This window comes from Acyrthosiphon pisum, chromosome A2 (genome assembly GCF_005508785.2).
Source record: "Acyrthosiphon pisum isolate AL4f chromosome A2, pea_aphid_22Mar2018_4r6ur, whole genome shotgun sequence".
NCBI lineage: Eukaryota > Metazoa > Arthropoda > Insecta > Hemiptera > Aphididae > Acyrthosiphon > Acyrthosiphon pisum.
The window spans coordinates 90,294,070-90,305,155 of NC_042495.1; the positions used below are offsets into that span (position 1 = coordinate 90,294,070).

The 11,086-nt window shown below is 30.3% G+C and overlaps 1 protein-coding gene across 1 annotated transcript in view; it reads right to left on the reverse strand.

Annotated features, from left to right (window-relative positions):
• Positions 1-11,067, reverse strand: part of LOC100165915 (xaa-Pro aminopeptidase 2) — an 18,782-nt gene extending 7,715 nt beyond the window's left edge. The window contains exon 1 of the mRNA XM_029490775.1: positions 10,639-11,067. Coding sequence (XP_029346635.1) covers positions 10,639-10,666 — 28 coding nt within the window. The 5' untranslated portion in view covers positions 10,667-11,067. The remainder of the gene's footprint in view (positions 1-10,638) is intronic.
• Positions 11,068-11,086: the final 19 nt, after the last annotated feature.

Genomic DNA, 11,086 nt, shown 5'->3' on the forward strand with positions numbered 1-11,086 from the left:
AATCAGGTAATACAGCTAGTACAAGTATAAATGTTAATACATTATACATAAATATGGAAACATTATTTTGAGATATTTGATTCACAAAAAAAAATATTAAAATTCAATATTTCATGTTAAAATAAAGTTTATCCAAAATTAGTTTGCATGTCCGGTGATGCATAATAATATGCAACGATAAATTATAGATATACACAGGCATATTCATATGCGCAATTCACGCAAATAGGGGGGATTTAGGGGCTACCCCCTCCCACCACAAAAAGAAGTCCATATCACTCCCAAACATTTCCTAAATTTTTTTATAGTTTATTCAATATTATCAAAGTAAAGCTTTAGGCCCCCAAATCCTAAACGCTATTTGCGCTCATGGGCTTATTATAGTAACCTGGTTATTGAGTACCTATTACAATACCTACTGTACCTAATAATGCATAACCTAAGTAATACGTAACTGGTACGTGTGTAAGTACCTAGTACCTACTTACTTTAGTAATAGTATTAATTATCTTGGATATATCCATAATTTTTTACCCATCCACCCGGTCCCCACCCACCCACCATTTTAGGTGGTTCATTTGAACCACCATAAGTGCGTACTCGGCGCCACTGCCACCCCTTATAGCTGTGAGACAATTGTCTCATAAAAACCCTCTTGCGCCGCCACTATTTACACTAAGTTACGAATAGGTAGTAGGTATGGCGTGCTCTTGAGTATTGGTGTTCAGATTTGTTGAAAGGGGATAAAACTATCGACTGTTCTCACACCACGTAATAACAGAACAAATAGTATTCTTGCATTTACCTGCAGGAGCTAGTTCATTATAAGTTATAACAATATAATAAACATCATTAATCGTGTGAAAGGAGAATTTATATAGGTAAATATGAATTTTGTTTACCTATGTTTGTATTAACTTGATGTGATTCACCCCGTGATGGTGGTAAATAAGTACTGATTATTTACTATCACATATTAATTTATTGTTATCACTATTATCAATCAATTAACTTCACTTATATGAAATTATAAAATATTAAAAATCACAAAAAATATATCGAAAACATTAATTTTTATTTTAACAATAAACTATGAGAAATCGATAGAGTAAAAATAGCAGTTGGGGGGATATGACACCCTTTCAACCCCTGTGTGTACACCCCTGACTAATGGATAATGAACTTATATAGGTATGGTTGGTTCCAACTATTCTCCAGATGCCAAATGTCGAATGATTTCTTAACATATTTTAAAGTATAAATATCGAATGTATTACAATGTATTAAACACGTATTTTTATTTATAATCATTTAAAGTTTAGATCAGCCGCGAAGTAATGTATTTACATAGGTACTACATATCGCATAAACCGGAACATTTGAGTACATTTATTTTTAATTGTTCACAGAGTACAGAGCACAGATAATCATAGGCGCAAATACACAAATTATTTTGGGGGAACTAAAGCCTCTCCTATATAATATTTTCTAAAAATGAAATATGCTCACTACTAATTACTGACTTTTGAACTGGGGGGGACTTGGCAGAAATATTAGGGATTAAGTCCCCCCAAGCCCCCACCTATTTTCGCCAACGCAGATTATCTTCAGTTAATAAGTTCATTTTTAAAACGTTCATAATATTTAAGGGGCCTCGACACCACGTCTTTTTTTGTCAAAAACTACTGTCTCTAATTCCAACGGTACGTGCCGACAATTATCACGATTTTTATTCTGAAAAAATATTTTTAATCTTTGTAATTTAAAATGCAATAAAAATTGTAAAAATTTAAAAAAATTCAGAATTTCAAGCTTAAATATTTAATTAAAAAAATATAATTTTAAAAATGTACCTCGATCGATGCCTCATAGATGTTGTGGAAAAAAAGAATATTTTGTCAGAATGCAAATCGAGTTAATCGTTGCGACGTATTGTTGGAATTAGAATCGTGTGTTTGAGTGAAAAATAAACATTTTTTTCATGATCACAATATTACATACTGACATGTGCGTGCAAGTGCGTGTGAGAGCCCTCTGTACCGCTACAATGACCCGCATGGACACCACACACACTAATAATCATTTACGACTAACACATAGATCTCGGGTGGCGACAACGAGATTAGAAATTGCCTAAATGATTCTCCTTAAATCAATGCGATGGCGAGGCCCCTTAACAAATTTTATGAAGTTGTGGTTGTTGCAACACGACACCACGATGGCATGCCTAATAGTAGGTATACATTTAGCCATTTAGGCAATTAAGGGGATTCGATACCGTGATTTTCTGTTTTTGTCTAACACACGCGCGACATAGTATTTTAGACGTGTTTTTTTACCAAACATACCAATTGATCTAATGAAGCGATAAGTCGATTTCAAGTAGATTTGACGACAAATTCAAACCTGTTTTCAGAATTCTCATCGTTTCATTAGATCAATTGGTTAGTTTGGCAAAAAACACGTATAAAATATTATGTTACACGTGTGTTAGACAAAAACAGAAAATCACAGTATCGAATCCCCTGAACCTTAAGCTATATGTGTTAAAACTATATGTTTTAACGTGCCAAAATTTATAATACGGAATTTTAGGTACACAAATTTATGCGTTGCGTATCGCAAATGACCCCCCTGGGCCCTGAACTACATAATATAAATTATACGCAAATAAAACAAACTATACTTATATTATGGATATGTAACCAAAACCAAAGGTATCAAATAAAAATAACAAATTTATATCGGAATATCATATTGCTGGAAAAATCCGCTTTGGGAGAGGGAAGTCCCAACGACCCGACGGGTGAAATTACTTTTCCGAACAATATTAAATGTCTCTATATGTTGTAATTAAATAAGGGAGGGACCACTATTCAGTGTATAAAGATATAGTAACAGTGTTACTGTTACATGCATATAGTGATAGTGTTTATTCCCTCGAGAATGGTATACTAGAAACTAGGAAATGCAATCAAACACATAGCGTAAATCTTATCGGACCTCATATGAAATTCGATGTGTCAGCGTATTAGCCGTTGGTATAATAACTAATAATAACAAGGTTGATAATATATCTATCAACTATCGCAACTATAATACAAGACAAATATAAAATAGGTACCTCCCCAGTGGCGCAAATAGGGGGGGGGGCTTGGGAGGCTTAGCCCCCTCAAACACTCAAAGTCCCCTCAAAAAATAATAGTATAACATTCTTAAAAGTATGCACCTATAAATTATAATTTTAAAAAAATGTGTTGGGGCTTGAGCCCCCCTAAACATTTTTGCGCCACTGTACCTCCCTCAAGCCCGGATTAAGACATTTAGAGGCCCAGAGGCCTCTGTACGAAAAAAAAAATTAATGTATATAATGTGTTCTAGGGTGAAGTGACCAGCCGACGTCATATGAAAGCATACCAAAAAAAAAGGTAATTGTCCATAACTAAAAAAATAAAAAGTTATAATCAATTTTTAAAGGGTATTACTTCATCATTTTTGGTATATACTTTCATATGACGTTGGCCGGTCACTTCACGATATATATTAGTTATATAGAAATAAATAATGAATAATGTATCACTTTATTTATAAATTATAATTTACAAGCTTTTTTCCTATTTTTTTTTTAGATGATTTATGCAGTGTTATATAGCCTATAACGAAAAAAGTAATGGACAAATCAGAGGCCCCTAAATAAATTCTAATTATTGAGGCCCGGGGACCATAGCCCCCCTGCCTACCCTTAATCCAGGCTTGACTTCCCTATAGCTCTTACAATGTATACTGTACATAGGTATCGTATATGTGGGCCATGTGGATAGCGGGATTTCCTATGTAATTTGGCCAGGTGGTAACTGGTAATCATATATTTTGACCCAATTTCGGATGACATTTAAAGTCCTCGAGGGACGAACATATTATATTGTTTTGCTAAAGGTTGTATTCTACGGGGGCCGTACAAAAATTGCTGACATTTCAAAATCGTCTGATACAACCGCGGCGCTTACCGTGCGCGCTATGACGAAAACTCGGTACCTAGTTTTTTTATTTTGTTTTACGACCAACGGAATCAAAGCATCAACAGTCAACACATTAATAATTGCACCCGGAATTATACGAACAATTTAATCATTTTTATACACGGTCATGGTACGCACGTTAACATAAAAAAGTAAGAGTTGATTTTAAATCCCTTTAAACGATCCCCTATTTTTTGAAGTTCGCAGAGTTTTCAAAACGCTATTATATTTTACCTATTAAAGTTATGCAATAAACGCTTGAAGGAAAAACAATCGAAAATATATATAAAAAAAATGCACGTGTCGCGGGTAGTTTTTAACCGTACTCACTTAAATTTAATACGTATGCAGGAGTACACTCCATAATTTCTGAAACACAACTAATTGTATAGTACCTACCTAGTACCTACCTTTACTAAATCATATTATATAGGTAGCTAGCTAAAATGAAAATAATGAACTGATATGCCACATAGGTCCGTATACAAACACAATTAAAGCCCTGCAACTCAAATTAAACCCTATGTACCAACATAGGTGCAACGCTGTACACTGCCAACACCCCGAATTTATATAGGGTAGGTTGTAGGTATATTTTAATTACTTGGTATTTTCCGGCATTTATTATCCAGGTGTATAATATATTATACTATTGTCTATACCTAAATTCGTAGCGTGATCAAATTCTGCATTAAGCATGTACCTACCTACTACTAATCTACTGTACAAATATATAGGTATAATATATTTATGTATTACGTTGGGGGAAAGTATGGATTTTTTAAAATGACCCTTCCTTTTTTCATTACGAATTATAGTTTCTTCGTCACCATTTATAATATAATAGGTATAGAATAAAGTGTGAATCACTGCTAAATTGGATAGTTCCATAAATACGATTAATCATTTTTTTTTATTATTATTTAATTTGATGAAATGTATTTATTGTTTATTGTTTTTTGCAACTTGAAATATTAGTGTTAGATATCATAATATTATAGTATAGGCGTACTATAATAATATTATGTAAGTACTCAGGGTACTCTATTCAATACTATTTGAAAATATTTAGTAGGTACCTAACTATATTCTCGTAAAATTTTTTATGAGCAATTATTATTTTAAAAACTCCTATAAACTAGTATGGAAGGCTAGGTTAAGTTAACAACCTATATTATATATAACAAACTGAATGTCTAAGAATCGTTATTTGAATGTGATTATTTATCAATGCTTTTAAATCTATAATATTATATATTGCGTGTGACGTACTACTTTCAGCTATCAGGTTAATTTTGTATAGAGTTTAATTATTACACTAATTAAACAATAATAGGTATAATATACTTTAAGAAACAAATATAACATTTTTAGTAGATACCTATAATATACAAGAGTATTAGTTCGAAGGGTTCTAGGACGATTTAGTTATGGAACTGATGAAAATTATTTGACCAATAAATAAATAAAAAATATTCTGTTGCGAAGGGCTCAGTTTCTGACTCCTGCTCGAACTGCCCACGTGACCCTTTTAAATATGCTCAGCCACATAAAATAGTAAATACGTAAATGCAATCATATTAACACTATACTATACGACACCAACGTGAACGAATAAACGAGGCCAATTTATATATACCAAAGGGTAATGACTAAGCCAGGTCTCTGCAGGCCGCCAGGCCATAGATGTATATAGTATTTCCAGTCTGTATTTTTCTTCTTCTCGACTTACACCCTTAAAGTATACAGAATTTTTTTTATTTGTGACTTTACTACGAATATTATTACACCTATAAAATATATACATAGGCAATCTGTGTACTTAAACGCAACCGGAACGAATCATTCAACGCGTTTCAATGGTGGCCATTATATTAATGCGTATACGCTTTATATTTACCATTATTATGGGTATATATTAAATAAATATATATATACAAAATAGTGTATATAAACCAACAGCAGCTGAGTGCGCGGACAACGCCCAATCGGCGGAAACAACCAGAGGAAGTTTGTCCGTGGCCCCATCAAAGTTTTTATTGATAGAAGTTTTAAACATCAGTTAAAAAAAATGAAAAGAATAAGTATTAAATATTATACGCTTTTATAGGAATATTTAATGTATACCTATATATAGTACCTTTAACCTATATGGGTACACTATGTTGTGATGTTTAACAAATTTAAAATGTGTTTGTCAATATGTCTGATTAAAAACGGTAAAATATTAAGTGCATCTTGACTGTCTAATACAGTGAAACTTTTTCTTGTTACAATTATTAGGTATTAGTATAGGTTCATACATTACTCTATGTCTTAGTTATAACTTATACGATTTAACGAATCAAACATATAGCTATTATAAAGGCGCAAGTTTTAACCAATAAGTATATTTATTTCTAGTTTATATTATTTTCATATAATTCATAACACTATAAACGATAAAATATCTAACGTCCTTAATAGTCTAGGGCCCGAAAGTTCAAGCACTAAAAACTATCGAAATATACGTTTAAAATCGCTAAAATAGTGCTAAATATGCATTAGCCAATAAATTCTTTTTTTGCGTTTCATAAAATATTTTTGGTAAGAATATCAATTAGTAAAAATGGAAAAAATTCAAAATTTAATTAAAATGAACAATTTAGGATCTCGACAGATTTACAAATAAAAACGAACGGCGGTAGGTAGCTACAACTATCTAACATTCTATAACCCGAATACTCAAGACTCATCGGGACGTTAGAGGATGTCAGAATTGCTGCATTAATGCAGTAGAAGAAATTTGCCACAATACAGGTAAAATCAATATATTATCACACTTTTTTTACCTATGTTTATTTGTAAATGTATTTTTATGCCTTTATTTAAAGTTAATTAAAAAATAAGAGTTCGATGCGACTTGATTAAATAATTCACCTATTTCAAACAAAAAAATATTGATCAAAATTTTTCCATTATACGCCTGACTGGTTGATTCTTTTCCCTGTAAATTCATTAAAATCATTTGATTTGTGATTTCGTACGGCTATTTTATGAGCACCGCGACATGTAACTAGAAATTACCTTTTGTCTATTAATGAATACCGACACTCTTATATAACTACAATATTATTGATTGTGGACGGCTTAACTTTGCATGATTGTTTTGTGTATTTGATATCTTATTGCAACATCTTAACTAGGTATTTATTTTTAGACATATTTTTGAACAAATTATTTTTAACGCGTGTCGTGTAGAATAATACTAGTAGGTATATAGTATGTCACTATATTATTTTTATATAATATTTAATGCTATAGGTATTTTCAAAGTTAAAAAAAATTCTTAATTAAGATGTAAAATACAATTTTATTTAAAAACTAAGGGGCTATACTTCTAACACTCACAAATTAGGTTTTTTCATATGAATAGTGGTATTACCTATAACTAATCATAAAATTCTAAAAAAAAAAACCTTGAATGTATCCTATCTAAAATGCTTAGGTAATAGTAATATTTATTAAATATTTTTAAACTCACATTAACTAATTTTTTTTTAAATTATCATTCATTATTTTCCGGTTGTCGGGAGAAATACCTATATAAAACAGTGGGAAAAAAATGTTAGATATGATGTACATGTACTATGTACATATTATTGTAGGTGCCTACAGGCTACAGTATATATATGAAAACCTTAAAATATGCAAAATCTTTTTGAACTCGTTACGTTGCGATTCAAATGTGAACCTAAATCTAACAATTTTTCAAACAACCAACTAGCAAGTACAAATATCCAAATACATGAACCCCTGGGCCCCAGTTTCTTTACAATTATACAGGCCTATGACTTATCCGCGGTGTCATAAATCGTAATGACAAATTACGTGAAATCACGATTCAACAACAGGGGGTGATACGGTTTCATTATGTTTGAGCAACATGCATATAATATATAGGTAGGTCTTATATTAGTAGGTATATTATAATATAGTCACAACTCATTTTTCAAACAAAAACCCCTGCGGCGAGAGCTACAATGAATAATATTGAATGGTATTTCCGCTTATATTGGTTTTTGGTATACCAAGTATAATAAGGTACCTTCCCGCTTATAGATTTCCGTTATTTATATTTGTTCATTCAATAAAAGCATTTAAAACGAGCGAATGTCGAATTATTAATTATTTAAGACTGAAGTGTTCAAGATAGGAAGTAATTACATTTTTGACTGATTTACTTTAATAATTGTTGATTATCAAAAATACGAAAGGTATTATATACCTACTCATATACATAGTAGGTTGTATAGGTTATATACCTATACTAGTATATAGTAGTATAGGTTATATACCTATACTAGTATATAGTAGTACGATCGGTACAAATACACAGTAAAATAGTATTTTTCAAAGAACTGGTATAAAATCATAATACCTATATAGGTATTAGAAATGTCTAATTTCTCAGTAATTACAAAACTATAAAAATTTCTATTTTTTTTTTTTATTTGACAAATAATTAAAACCTGTAGTCAGTGGCGTACGCAGGATTTTTCAGTGGGGCGGGGGGGCTTGAAAATTAGTTACAATTTTATTTTTATTTTGTCCAGTCTAATAATTTCAGACGTTTATTTGAGGTATTTTAAAATGTTTGTAACTTTTCCACTTTTATAGTAGAAAAAATGCTCTGATCATAAACATCGATGCCGAATGTATGTTTTTGGAAGCGAATCTGCGAATTGGATCTAGTTAATACTTTTAGGAGGTCGAAATTGAAATTGCTCATTGCTTTCTAAAATGATTGGAGAAAAAAAATTAAAATTTATTAAAATTTTTTGGTATCCAGCTTGGTTATACCGTCCTCATTTGGATTGTATTTGATTAATTTAAATTTGTTTTTCTATAAATGTCAATAAAAATTCGGATTTATTTATTCGGTCAAAAAGCTTAAAAATGTAATGCAAAGTGTAGTTTTTATTATAGCTAAAATATTAACGATACATAGGCATCATGGTTGTTTTATAAGCATTTCAAGTTCAAATTTCGTCAAAACCACAGTTAATTTGTAGTTCATAACTTATAAAATATTAAATGTATATAGCTAAGGCTAAACAATTTAATACAAGGTCTTTCGTAGTTTCGTACAAGTAATTCATACTTTTACCTAAAAATTACAGATGATTTATGAAAATTGGTATGCAAATACATTGTTCTTTCAAGAATGAATTCACTCTGGTATAAGACATATATGAAATTTACGTCTTGCTTACTATAGTTGACAGTTAAAACTTGATAAATATTTTTGAAACAGTAATAATAATATGGGCAATGGAACTTCAGCCCGTTATCCCACCCCTGCGGACGCCACTGCCAGCAGTTTTGTATTATAACTAAAAATACATATAATACCTATAATATATAATGCATAGCCGCGTAAAATGATATGATTGTTTACATTATCTGAATAGTGAATATTATTTTCGAGGTAAAATCTTGTAGAAATTATAAGCTCTAACCAAATAAATATTGTTTTTATTTTAATAAATAAATAGTTTGTAGTGGATAAGAGGTAACCTACCTACTATTATAGAGGCGCAACTGTACTTACACATTCGTGATTATTTTAAAATTATTTTACAATTTTATCTTAGGTAGATTGCAGATTTTTTATTAACATTTCAATAACAGAAAAAAAATTAAATGATTAAACTTTATTTTTATATATCTACCTACTATGCTTATATTTAGCCATTGTAGTCTACAAGGTAGGTAAGACTGTTTTTCTAACGTAAGCGATGCGATATTATGTGAACAAGTTATACAATTTATTTTACATTCAATTAAAAAAGGTATTAAAAATAAGTACCTAATAACTAATAACACAGAAGCTAGGAGGTACCTACCTAAATGTTTCCATTTTTAAAAATATCGAACCATTTTATTTTATCTTTGAAAAGTAAAACCATTAGCTGTTTATTAATCTAGAAACGTAGGTACCTCGAGTATTGCAAAATAAAGAATACATATTATTATACCTATTTGAAAATTCGAAATCATTAAAATATTTGAAAAATGAAAGATCTTATTTTTTAATCCGAACAAAAAGGTATTTATTAAGGTAGTCGTTTGACACGTATTTAATACTTTTTAATGGTTTCATTTGAGACATAAGGTGAATAATTCGGTTATGGATATAAATAAATAGATAAAAAAGGCCAAATGTTTTTGGTCGCCATGAACGAAAAGCATCATCGATGGATTCTCAATATTTAATTTACTAATTAGGTAGCAGTAAAAATAAACCATATTCAATTTCTATGTACTTCGGAAAATTATTAACTGTTCAGCACTAGCTTTTACATATTATAAATATGTGAATCTTTAATTTTACTTGTTAGGGTAGGAATACATTTTTGAAAATAAAATAATAAAACATGTCTCAACAATACAAAAGTAAGTTCGCTGAAAAGTTCTACCTACGTGTATCATTTCTTAAACTTTATTTCATGTACCATAATTAGTATACTTATAATATATAGGTACATAGAAACTATTAAAAAAAACTATGTTTTTACTATTTTTACAACAAATCTATTGATAAAAATTATAAATAATTCAAATAGTAAATACTTACACATCAGTAGGACACATATTCTTTTCATTTTAGTAGACCGGTGATTTACGAGTTTTTAGGAGAACACCTAAAACATTTTTCAGCCAAAAATATTCAGCACTTTAATAGCAGGCAAGCGTTTCGAAATAAATGAGCGCCTTTGAGCTTAAAATGTGTCTTCTTCAACTGGACATAAATGCATAACGCCAGTGTTGCCATTTATCACGACATAAAGTACCAACATAGAAGACAAAATCACGCAATACTGTGTACATCACAACTTTTGTTTTTGTAAGTAAACGTTTTATTTTTTATTTTTAATAATTACAATTTTAACAAAAATGACTACACATATCTCATTTATGTACAAAATATATTTTTGTATTATTGATTAACGTAGTTTGAAGAGGTCATACTTTAAGTTATCATCTTAATAACTTGTGACAACAATTACCAAATATATTAATTT